General features: G+C 42.6%; 1 protein-coding gene across 2 annotated transcripts in view; it reads right to left on the bottom strand.

The window, feature by feature from the left end:
- Positions 1-811: 811 nt before the first annotated feature.
- Positions 812-13,111, bottom strand: part of IFT88 (intraflagellar transport 88) — a 63,180-nt gene continuing 50,880 nt past the window's right edge. For both annotated transcript variants that reach the window (XM_066582172.1, XM_066582173.1), the window contains exons 21-26: positions 12,827-12,879; positions 10,273-10,338; positions 9,484-9,590; positions 5,167-5,236; positions 1,814-1,924; positions 812-1,045 (exon numbers count right to left, since the gene is read on the bottom strand). In XM_066582172.1, coding sequence (XP_066438269.1) covers positions 924-1,045; positions 1,814-1,924; positions 5,167-5,236; positions 9,484-9,590; positions 10,273-10,338; positions 12,827-12,879 — 529 coding nt within the window. In that variant the 3' untranslated portion in view covers positions 812-923. The remainder of the gene's footprint in view (positions 1,046-1,813; positions 1,925-5,166; positions 5,237-9,483; positions 9,591-10,272; positions 10,339-12,826; positions 12,880-13,111) is intronic.

Below are 13,111 nucleotides of genomic sequence, written 5' to 3'. Positions count from 1 at the left end.
GTCCCATGGTTAGAGGAGACTGCGCTGGATTTACCTGCTTTTGCTAGATTGGTAAGGTCAATCAACATCAATTCTACAGTAGTGCTGGTATTATGAACTGTTGACTCTAGTTGATATAAACTTTCATAAATAATTACATCATATATTAGCTTATGGAAATATGAGCATTCCCATGACAACTGACTAGAGAATTGACTGATTACAAGTGCTGTACTGTCTCTTCATTGGCAGGAATATGAAAATTGTGAGCATTTCACACTTGCAGTCAGACATTGTATAAATTCTTGCAGGTTATAAATCCCTTCCAAAGGGCTAATGTCCGGAGATGGATTTCTGCCGCTTTTTTTACGCGGCGGAAATCCGCGCCGTTTTCTTGCAGCTATTAGGTTCTATTGAGCCCTAATAGCTTTCTGCATGTCACTGTTCACGCTGCGGAATTCCGCAGCGTAAAGGTAAGCGCGGCATGCTCTTATTGCCGCCGGAAAACACACAGCTGGCTTCCACTGTAGTCACGGGAAGCCGTCCGTCACATGATACTTACGCTGTAAGCACATCAGAAGTATCGCATGATTACACATCATGCACTGTACTGCACATGCGTGCCGACTCACCAGACAGGACTCACGCGGCGGACTCGGAGAGGTGAGTATGGGGTCCTTGGGGGGCGTCGTGTCAGACTCCGCTGCGATAATCCGCTGGCGGAGTTTGACACGGCTGTGGGCAAGAGGTCAAGATGAATGATTCTACCATGGAAAGATACTTCTCCTCTAAGACACCATCAATGATAAAACCATAAGATTAGCAGCTGTCCTTAGTTCCATAAATATATTTTATGTAAAGCGTATAACAACCCAGTCTGTAAATATGTTGTCCAAAGTCACACACAAGACACATAAATAATACAATGCAGAACTGTGATAGGATCATTCAGGAAGAAGGTCATCTCCTAATTCTTCATCTGCAAACTCTTCCTCCTCCATTCTCTTCTTGGCTGCGGTTTTTGGTCTTTCCATTTGTGGACCGAGAGGGTCAATGTAAGAAACATCTGTATGACAAAACATGAAAAATAATTCATTGCATAATATAAAACAGGATTAATGGTGCCGAATACTGAACTAAAGGGGATATAGAAGGCCAGAGAAACATGCTTTCTTTCTTCCAGAAACAGTGCCACTCTTGGCCATGCGCTGTGTCTGCTATTTCAGCTGACCCCAATAAAGTGAATGGCAGTTAGCTACAGTCTCACACAGCCCATGGATAAGAGGGGCGCTATTTCTGATATTAATCTCCTTAAATCTACTGCTTTCCTAAATATCGGATTCCTACTTATTCATATATGGTTATTTGTCAGACAGCAGCGACAATACCTTATAGAGAGTAGGAGTAATTCCTGAAGTACCTGCTGAATTCCGACCTAAAGATCTAAAAGGGGTAGTTTGCCCCATGCCTACACAGCGAGTCAGAAACCCATTTAATATTCTGGGGGTCATGTATAAAATCAGACTTATAAGCACTCCGGGGCATATTTACTTAGACACCCAACCTAAAAAGTGACATAAATTTCAGCTATAATTTATCTCATGAGCAGTTGGTGGCCATGCCACTGAACATCATGTTCCACCCCACTTTTTTTAAAAAAAAGGCAGCAAGGCCTGGCATAAGACTTCAAAAAGTCACAATATTTGGCACATGCTCTACAAGTCCGACTTTTGCAAACCAGATTTAGCATAATATCTACACCTTTCTGTGCATAGATTCCAAATACTGTAGGCAATACGGTTTCATCTAATGAGCTGGCTTGGAAATGTCTTACCAATTTCTTGGTTAGAGCTGGTCTCGTAAGGATCATTAGCTGTTGGAAGGGATTTTAGTTTAGCACTAAGACGTTCCCCTTTAGCGCTGGTGCCACTGCTCTGGCCACTGTCTGAAATTCCAGAAAACAGAATAAGGAATAACATGAATGACAGAGCAATTAGCTGCAAACATGGAACTTATGTGTAATCTGCTTGTCTGGGTGGGTTTGCTCCTAAACTATAAAAGCATACCAGTAGAATAAAGTTGACTTCCACGCATAATGTAAACCGGTCCTAATAATACATCAGATGTTAGAGTAGCAGAACAGGTAGATAATTAAGATTAGTTGACATTTTTTCTGTTTTGTTGTGGTGGACAATTTTGCACAACAGACAACAGGAAGTGCTGCCATGTTGGTTGTTACATCTGAATTCTTTTATCCACAGCTAATCAGTTTTCATCCTTTCTGCATGTCCTATCCATCCTAAAGTTCCAGTTTTACCTTCCCCTGCTGAGAAGCTCAATGGCTGTACTTACTGTTGTCTCTTCCCAGATCGGCAAGTTTTCTTCTCTTCGCAGGAAAGGGGATAACTTGCTGATTGGTGGGAGTCTAGGCAGTGGGACCCCCACCGATCCAGAGAAATTGCCCCAGGCAGGTCCCATTGAGGTGAATGGTGTGGTGGCGTGTGTGTGGCCACCTGCTGTCAAAATTCTGGACCTCCCTGAGCAATTTCTCTGGATCGGTGGGGGTCCCAGCGAATAGACCCCCACCCTTTGCCAAGTTATCCTCTATCTTGACAGGGCAAAACTTGTCAAGATGAGAATACACCTTAAGCAAAAATACAGACACAGCGTCAAAAGTCCGAAAGACATGGGCTGATGGGTTTGATGGATAATGGGCATTTGGTAAATTTACACTGCTTACTGCATTATAGAAAGACGTTTTACAAATAGGGGTAATGGAATGGAGTGGTTACTGCTGTGAGAAAACTCATGTGAAGACTATTATCATCCATATGGTTTCATTTATAGTTGCCGCCACACAGCTCTAAACACAACTGGCGTGGCACTTGTTACTACAGGATCATGGAAAAACATTGTACAGCAGAAAACAAAACTGTCATTCAACAGGAAAACATCTGGAGGAGTTCGGAATATGGTAAAGAGGAGGAAGATGCCCTTTTATAGCGACTTTCATTCGTAAAGGGACTTGTCACAATGAGCGTGCAGCCCGACGTGTGGGCATCATGTTATAGAGCAGGGCAGGCTGAGCAGATTGACATATAGTTTAGCTTGTAAGTTAGTTAGTTAACTCCCTGCTCTCTCTAGCCTTAGGAGTGCAGAGGACGGACCTATCAGTGGTTGTGCACAGTTATACAGAGGCTGCCGGTCACTGACTAGAACCGCCAATGGACTACTAAGCTTCAGAAGAGCAGGCATCTCAATGAAGAAACACGTTTCACCTGTAGTTCCCATATATTACAGTGCATTACTGCCTGTGCAGTGGTCAGGGCATACAATCGGGTATAACCTAACTGCAATTATCAGCATAATGCTTCACTGTTCCGTTTGAGGAGCAGAGAAACGGAAAAAAAAGGAATTCAACGTTTCCGTTTTGCTCCCTGTTTTAGTTAAAGATCAAAATATTTCTGTTTATTTCCATTTAATTCCGTTCCATTTCCGTTTTTTTAAACTGAATAAATAGCGCAAGTCAGATGCTCTATTTCCTCCACTTGAAAAATGGAAATGAAATCGAATGGAATTAAAACAGAAAGGTTTCCGTTTTATTCATTGAACTGAATAGGGAACCAAACGGAAACCTTTAATTCAGTTCTTCTTAACGTTTCTCTGCTCCTCAAACGGAACAAAGAAGCAGAAATGCGTAACGGAGCCTAATGCCAGCGCAAAGAAGCCCGTAGACAGTGGTGAGATATGCATCACGATAGTGCAGGGTTTGTTACTTCTGGACACTTTTTAGCAAGTCCACTTGTGGTTTTTGATCTATCTGGTCATTGCCTTTTTTGTGGATGTTCAGTTACAGGAAATGATACTGGGAGACCATATTTAGCTAACGGTTAATATCCGATGCCTGATGATGCCAGTTTCTGATATACATACTCCAGTGACAGCGCTGTAGCATCTCCTTACAGCTCCGCTCCATTGTGACGAGACCACAGAGAATGTGCATTGTTTGCTAGACTTCTAGGGCCTTTATTTCACAGCCTTGAACTTCGAGGAGGTTAATCACTTTCATGTGCTGGTTTGTGGTGAATGTGTCAGCACTTTCTTAAGAACATTCTCAGTCTTGTATACTATGTTCTTGGAGTTGACTTTCTTTGCTGTAAGCGGTATTAGTTCCTATGTAAATGTTTTTGTACACTGCCTCGCTGTGTTTACACCCCCCAACACCTTACATACAAGTAATGATAACAATGTAATGGTACTGCTCTGTTAATTTGTTTCACTAAGCTTTCACCATCCATGAATTTTAGTGGTCCCGAACCTACAAGTCCCAGCAGACCCCCATGAAGCAGAGCAGATGCTACATGCCTTTCTGCACTGGGAAGTTCTAGCTATAACCCCAAGGGTATCACAAGTGATGCATGTAGCGCACAGTGGCAACATTTTAAATGTTTGCGCTAAGAACCTTGCAGTTATTACCATGGCAAGCATTGGCACCCTGTGATCGCAAGAGGGGGGCCGATAGTCAGTTGGAGAGGGGACTTCCCCTCTGGCTGATAGCTTGCATGCTGCGGTCAGGTCCGACGGCACATGTAAGTTGTCAGCAGCCTTAATGGCTTTTTGTGGTGGGTGTCAACAGTATCAGACAGGTGGCAACTGCCAGGCCCGCTTCATACCCAAGCTGCATCTCTGTGACGTACATGTACGTCACAGAGGGAGAACGAGTTAAAATCCACTGCACGTTCTGTAGCTTGTATGACACATTGAAAAACTGTAAATTAGCTCCATTGAATTACAATATTCAGCTCTGGATGTTTGCAACAGATTTTCTGAAAAACCTACAGTGGATTTCCTTCTTGAAATCTGTGCCGTGTGCACATTGCCTAAAGACCTAAAAAAAAGATCTTTAGGGTAATACTAAATACGATGACGAAGCTACAGGCTGAAAGCTTGCGGCTGCACTATGGTCACATTCTCAGTTCCATATAGAGTTATATAGATGTGTGTATATCAGAAAGCATATTACCTTTACAATGTGAGACAAAAAGATTGAGCCAAGCAACCAAGGATCAGGATAAGGACAGCAGCAGCATCAATACCCATCTAACCAATGTAACAGTCAGCCAGCGCACCAATGACTGCAGCCTTCCCAATATCACGAAAACTGTGAACAATGTAAATATGACTTACCACTGCTGGCACTGCCTTCTCTGCCCTCCCTTCGACTGCGGGCGCTGCCATCTCTGCCAGATTTTACACGCTGTGAAGGAAATTGGAGAGTCTGCTAAAAAAGTGCTAAGGCAACGCGGACATATAATCTGATGGATCATTCTAGTAAAAAAAAAAATCATGTTTTACTTTTCATTGTGGATGTGACTCAACTTCATTCTAGTCATACACATTGACTTATAATAGGGTCCGTTGGGTTTTGGAGTTGAAAAATAGGGCAGCCTGCAGCACCAGGGGGGTCGGAGCAGATGACCCTGGAGGTCTCTTCCAACTCTGCAATTCTATGATGCTGTCAAGTATGATGGAATCTGTGATAAGGCTGCAAAAGAAGCCTCATATGGAAGATACATATACATTCTGATGCAGTTTTTATGTGATGAACATGTTAAGGCTAGAGCTACGCAGCGACCTTTGGTCAGGACAGTGATCATATGACCAAAGATTGCTGTGACCTTGCACTGTCATTGAGGCTTATGGGGCTGTAGAATACTACGCAGGTTACCACAACCATGAACTGCAGGCCACAAAAACTCAAAAGTTGGATTTTTTGTGATTTGCGGTAACCTGCAATTCTCACTGCGATCTCCTACACCTCAACGACAGTGAAAAGTGACAGGGTAACACAGTGTTCTTTAATTGCTTGCCCTTTCAGCCAAAAGTTGCCATGCAGCCCTAGACTTAGAGGGGCTTTTCCACTACTTAAAAGTTGTTTGTGATCAGGACCTGTGACTGCTGCAGCCAATCACTGGCCACAGCAGGGGCCTTCTATAGCAAGTGATTGGCTGCAACAGTCACAGGTCCTGATCACAAACAACCAGGAAGTACAGTGGTGGGAAAACCCCTTTGAGGACTATTGTAACATGCAGTAAGAGCAAACCTCACTCTTCAAGCAATGGCAGAAAGGAAAGGGTTAACAAATAGACCTGTTGGTAAAAACCAAGCCATCTGAAAGAGAATGAATTCTCCTTGAAAACATTTATGAGAACCTTTAATATGAAGAAAATGTTCAGAAATATGATAGGAATTTGTGTCGGAAATGGGTTGTCAGTGTTGGCTATCTGCCAGCTCTCTATACAAGAAGCTGGATATAGCAATCCTAAACTCACACTGGATGTGGAAACATCTATTACACAAAAGCAAATGTTTGCGCCTACGTACGGCTTTGGTGAATATGCCACTGGCTTCAGAATTTATTAGAACCTTCAGGGTGTGTTCATACATTGCAGTTATTCTGTGGTGTCACTGGGGCAGAGGAAGTGATCGGAGTTCTAAAGGCCTTTTACTGTAAAGATTCCTAAAACTTACATTTTATTTATTAATTTACGAAAAAAAAATCTCTGGGTTTTAACACAAACTGAGAAAACATAGATTAATCCACCATCCGTGTCAAAATAAAACAGTGTAACAAAGAATAAAATGCTTTCCTAAAGGATCCTTTAGACAGAACGGAGTATATGGTGTATGCTGTCTAATATAGGATTGACATGGAAGGGGAAGCACCTATATGCAGCGCTAAAGCTCCGTATATTACAATCGGGCCTCTTACACTAGCGTTTTTGGGTCATACAGTTCATGCACTAAATTGCCCATTGAAATGGATGGGGTGCATGAAAAATTAAGTAAATCCGCAATAATGCATTTTTCACGCAGGTTACAATGCCACCAAGGGGTGGGATGGGAGTGGTGACATCATTAGCTTGCTTGCCTGCATTGCTACTGTGAAAAAAACGCATGCCTACGCACACAGAAATGTAGCTCTGCATGCAGGAAAACGCTGTGTTTTTACATACGCTTGTGTGAGAAAGGCCTAGCAGTACAGTTACAGTAGAAAATCAGCTGCATTTTTCTTCCTCTGCATGTAAACAGGGTTTGCTCTAATCCCAGTCACTTTGATGGTAAACTTTTTCATAGCGTTTCCCCAACACATTAAAAGGGTTTTCCATGACTTTTACTATTAATGACCTATCCCCAGGATAGGTCATGAATAGTTTATTGTTGGGGATTTCAGCAGTGAAACCCCACCAATCAGGTGATCACTGGGTCTGCTGTCAGTCTGAACAACGATAGAAGCAGATAGCGCTGTCAAAATTGCAGTGGCCCAGTTTGGTAGTACTGGCACAGCTCCTACTGAATTCCATGTGACATGTGCCTGCAGTACCAAACCAGGGTTCTGCAATACAGACAGTGCTTCCTGCAGCATAGCGGTCCACATTTGCTGTAAATGAGCCTCTTGATCGTGAACATTTGTAGGATGTCGAAGTTGGCGTCCCAGATGGTCCTATAAATGTTCCATGGGTGATAAATCTGGCGACTGGGCAGCCATAGAAGTGTGACAATGTTATGGAGGCATTCCTGTGACCCCCTTGTGTGTGCGGCCAAGCATTATCCTGCTGGAAAATGCCTTTTGGATCCCACCCTTGTGGCTGCAGGATGTCCTCAACATACCACTGAGCTGAACCACTACTTGGGGTGACCATCTATATGTATACAGAGGCGTAACTTGAAGCTCCTGGGCCCCAATGCAAAACCTGTAACAGGGCCCCCAACTATAATGCTTTAGTACTAGGCTCCCTATATGGAGAAGAGAGGCCTAATGGGCCCCCTAAGGCTCCTGGGCCCAGGTGCAACCGCATCCCCTGAAGTTATGTCAGTGATCGTATGTGATACCCCCTGAGACCAGAGGCAGCATGCTTCTCCACAGTAAAGGCAGAATTGAGGCAACTGGCCCTTAGGTCTTGAGATACAAACACAGCCATTGTCGGTGCCCAAACTGAAGCTGGATTAGTCACCGAAGACAACCGGTTTCCCTCCGTAGCAGTCCAGTTTTGTCATACACAACATCACTGCAAATGAAGGCAACAGTGGCTGTGTGTCAAATGAGACAAAATGTCCTTTAGTGAAGTGCCTGATAAAAGTTCTTACAGAAACAGGGGCCTGTAACGATGGTGCAACCTCCAATGAAACAGTTGGAGCGGCTCGCGCTTGTCAGATGATCAGACTCTCTACTGGTGGTCTGTCGGGGGCGTCCTGAGCCCGGTCACCTTGTTTGCATGCGCTCATGCATCCACTGGTCCCAACACCTCCGAACAGTCTGCTCAGAGCGGCCCAGGTGGCGGCAATTCAGCGATACGACCATCCAGCTTTTTGCATTACAATAATGCACCCCCACTTAAACTCGCATGTTTTAAGACAGTAAACTACTTTAATAATTTAATGATTTCCTTGAAATGTTCAAAATTACTCCACTGTACATACGCATGAATTACATTGAGGTCGCTCATTATCAAGTCCTTATGCTTGAGAAATGTGTTTTTTTCGTCAGTTTACCAGACTTAACATCAACTGACTAACAGACTAGAATCATTCTCAAAAAGCAGGAACACAAAACATAGAACTAAAAAGCACAAGATAAGTCATCAGTCTAAACTTTCTGAAAGGTCCAGTCTTTTAGAAATATGACAGAGAACTCAAGAACTAAAGTGTATCTAACTTTTCAGATGACTTTTTCAGAATAAGCTGCCTTATGTACATGACAAATAACACTATCTAGCCATTATATAACTTGTACCCTGCATTTATTAGCAGCTGTCCCCTCTGCGGGCTGTATCCATAATTCTCAGTTTTCCCTGAGCTGTTGTGTGTAGGCTAGCTACTATGATAACTTCAACACTGCACACACAGTGCAACACGGAGGACATCATGCAGCAGTACTGAAAAGTGTAGATGTGATTACAGTAGCTGTAAGACAGTAAACACTATTAGACACAAAGAGAATTGACAGCAGAAAAAGACCACCTGGTCCATCTTCTCTGCCCTTATACTATTTCCTTTATTCTAGGCAGCTTGAATTCATTTATTGTTGATTTTTCAACTGCTGGACGTTTGTTCCAAGCAGACTTGGTTGGAAAATAAACAATAAATGAATGTAATATGCAAGTCTCTCTTCAGCAGCTCCCACCTCTCCATAGATCTCTGTGGCAACACGAGTCATCACCCTTCTCCACTTCCTGTTCTCTGTTTTTTATCTCTGTTATTACAGTCAGACTTCACTTGACAACAGGCAGTGGACAACAAATTAGAAGGAAGGGAGACCCTGGTGGCTAGCACTTTAGAGTGCCTTTTCAGCACAAAAACATTCTAGGTAAATAAAGTATTTTGCACTTTTGATAGTTATCCCAAAGGTTATCAGAGAAGTATACATTTGTTGAAACGTTAGTGACCACTTAAGGTTTTTCACAAGCATCTCTAATACCCAAAACACTTAAAGATAAGAATTACCTGTTCCTTTAACTCCTTCATTTTCTCTGCCTTCTTCAGCTTTGTTGTATATTCTTGAACTTCTTTTAACCCAATATCTGTACAAAGACGTACCAGGAAACGCAAGCCTATGGTTCATTAATGAGAAAAGCATAAAATATTTTAGAGAAACAGAATTAAAATTGGCACTTCTGGCTTTGAAATATAATTATGCTCCAGGACCAGATGGGGTGCCTCAGTTCTTACCTGCTGTCCATCCGATCTACCATGGCTGGTTCCTAGTTTTCAGGCCGTCCAAGAGCGGTTGCTAAAATTTTCTATCTAGCACGCTGTGCACTGCTATCTGACTGGCCTGTGCTGATCACATGAGCAACACTGGCCAATCAGAGAGCAGGTACAGTGAATTGGTAGTCTTAACACTACCAATGCACTATGGGGATTAGGTAGTTTGAAGATTGCATCGGCCACCTTGGATGGCCAAAAATGGGACCTGAAACCAGCAGATTGGACGGACTACAAAGAAGAACAATTGCAGATAATGTACCCCCAAGCCTTCCGGTCCCCGAACAGCATTTTGTTCTGATATCAATCAGTCGCTTTAATATGTATTTAAATATAGCCATCATTTAAAGGTATTAGCTGATTTGCACTCTGTCTTACATCTGCCTATGCATAGAGAGGATTGTGGGGGTTCTTGCTACAGTGACCCTTTAATTCCATTTGTTACTATTTTTCTAATATTCAGAAGTTATGTTTATGCCACAAGTAAACCGATCATGAACTGCAGAAAATAAAAAGAACATTTCTTACATTCAACATTATCTGGGAACTTCTGGTGAATTTCTTTATATTTATCCAGTGCCTTCTGATAATTACCTAAGAAACATAAACATGCATGGAATTATACACTCATTGTAAAATAAAATCAATTCCGTAGAAAGTTGTCGGAATCTAATAAAACTTTCTGTGTGATTGTAATGTTGATATGAGTATGCAATTACAATATCAGAGCAAAAGGATAATTTATTGTGTAAGAATGAACATTTGAAGGGGGGCTGTAGGACCCTGTTCTACCGCCTAGTTTGGATAACGGGTTCCTTATGGTATCGGACCAGATTTGCTGTAACTGAGCCTCTACATCGTGAAAACCTGTAAGCTGTCAAAGTTGGCATCCCAGATGGTCTCATACATGGTATATTCGTGATAAATCTAAGGACTGGGCAGCCACAGAAGAGGATGTCCTGAACATATCGCTGAGCTGCCATTGCCCCTCGTACAACTACCACACATGAGATTGCCCTCAGACCATCGCATCGGCAGTGGGGGCAGTGTGCCTCTCTACAGCAAAGGTAGGATTGAAGCGCTCACCCCTAGGTCTTCAGACACGAACACGGCCGTCGCCAGTCTCCAGACACGTCGCCAGTGCCCAAAATAAACCTAGATTCATCACAACAACCCAGTTCCACCATATAGCAATCCAGTTTCATCACTCACAGCACCACTGCAAATGGAGGTTATGGTAAGTGGGTGTCAAAGGCAGTACACAGAATGGGCACTGTGAAACCCAATGTCATTCAGTGAAGAGCCTGGTAATGGTTCTGACAAACACAGAAGCCTGAAAGTATGATGCCACCTGTTTCTGGATGGCAGATAATGAACAGTTGGAGCTGCTCATGCTTGTTGGATGATCAGATGATCATCTCTCCTGGTGGTCTGTTGAGAGCATCCTGAGCCCGGTCACCTTGTGTATGTGCCCTCACACATCCACTCAACAAGCTCTACACAAGTGGAAGAAGAGGTCACTGCACACAAGGAGCCTCTGAGAGCCTTTTATAGGCGAAGGGTGGAACCAGTAGTAGGTCCTCAGGTGCCATGGCCGTTCATCTTATCACACCACAACCCTTATAATTTGCACATCTGCCTGAGATGTAACTGCATGCCGAGTTTAGCAGTAAAATGACAACTTCTTCTAGGGGCTGGATTCTTTTCGACAACGTGTATAAAAATTATTAGCGTCAACAAAAAAAGGCAAGAGAATGGGGTGCAAAGAGAAACAACATCAGAGATAATGACAGCATCTCCAACTTCACATAAAACAGAACTCCAGTAGTAACTCAGCAACTGCAATGCCACAAGTTTCTCGTACGGTCTATACAGAGTGAGAAAATGTATATCTTCCAGCATGACCAAAATGATCTGTTTCCAACACCCATTTTTTATACCATTTTAGGAGACCATTTTCCTAGTTTCATAAAATAAGAAGAGGGAACAAATGAAAGCAGAGATAGAAATGGTACCATTGTTCTATTCCATAATCCCTTCTGACGCCCATATAATGAGTCGGCTTTGTAGCTCTGATTGAGTTAATTCACTCCCAGCAATAACGGATTTGTATCCAAGCAAGCAAACATCTTAACCCTTTCCAATCCACTGTCTGACGTCTAAAGACATTCTGATCGAAGGTTGTACAGCTCCGATGTTGGAAGATGTCTGGCAGGGTATTCTTACTGTAGATTACTGGCCGCTCTGTTGTTGGGGGCCTCTCCAGCATGTCACCTACCGCAGTACTGGCTCTAGACAGCAGATGGCTCCATTGTATAATGGCAGAAAGAGAAAGCCCCCTAGGAAACCTTGAATCCAAAATTGGATTGCAAAGAGTTAAGGCTACTATAAAGACTAATATTTATCCTCAAGCTGCATTCCCATATTGCTTACCAGTTTTACACTAGTATTGACAGAATTTAACCGTGGATTCAACTAGAAAATACTTTCCAATACTAATTGACATACATTTGCATGGGTCTAGCTCCTGTAAAACACTTTGACTTGAGGCTAAGTTAGTTGAAGGATAGAGGTTTTCCTAGGGTTCTGCCTTCTAGAAGGCGCCATCCTACTCTTGACGCTCACAATACCTGCAGGAAGGTATAGGGCTATGTAGGTACTTCCCGCAAAAGGTAGCACTTTTGGTTTTGTACTACTACTACTGAGTAGATCAATGCCATATTGTAATCATCACCTGCTCTGACTTATTATGAATCAAAAAACTACATCCACACATTGCTCATTTTTTAGTACAGAATATCTGATGTGGATCTGAATGTAACATGCAGATTTTGGCACAGAGTTCAACCCCTCATTTGAAGAGGCGAAATCCAAGCTGAAAAACGGAAGCATAGATTCACATACTTTAGGATCCGCAGCGGAGGTCAATTTACAATGTGGATTTTTCCTGCAGCGTGTGGATGAAATTTCTTGAGATTTCATCCACAATGCCCGTACTTTAATACTCTGCAGATTTTCCACAGCACTTCTACTACGTGTGAACATACTCTAAAACACAGGGCCTTTATAACAAGATACCTACCGCTTCTTCTGTGACAGCTCGCCAGCATTAACTGCCATTTCACTTGAGTGGGTCTGTAGAAGAAGATAAATGTAGCTTAAGGACAATGGAGATATGTTATAAATGGATTAAAGAGCAGATAAAACACCAAATGTTATGATGGGCATAAATAAACAGAGAACGGTCAGTTGTCGGATGATTCTTCATGAACCTTTGCATTAGATTATCAAAATCTCCACCATAATTATATTTACATAAATGATGCTTAAAAGGGAACTCGTTACATCCCCACTGCACCATAAACTA

This window comes from Eleutherodactylus coqui, chromosome 1 (assembly GCF_035609145.1).
Source record: "Eleutherodactylus coqui strain aEleCoq1 chromosome 1, aEleCoq1.hap1, whole genome shotgun sequence".
In the NCBI taxonomy this organism is placed as follows: Eukaryota; Metazoa; Chordata; class Amphibia; order Anura; family Eleutherodactylidae; genus Eleutherodactylus; species Eleutherodactylus coqui.
Note: the sequence above shows the minus strand (reverse complement) of the source record. Positions and strands in the feature narration are given on the sequence as shown.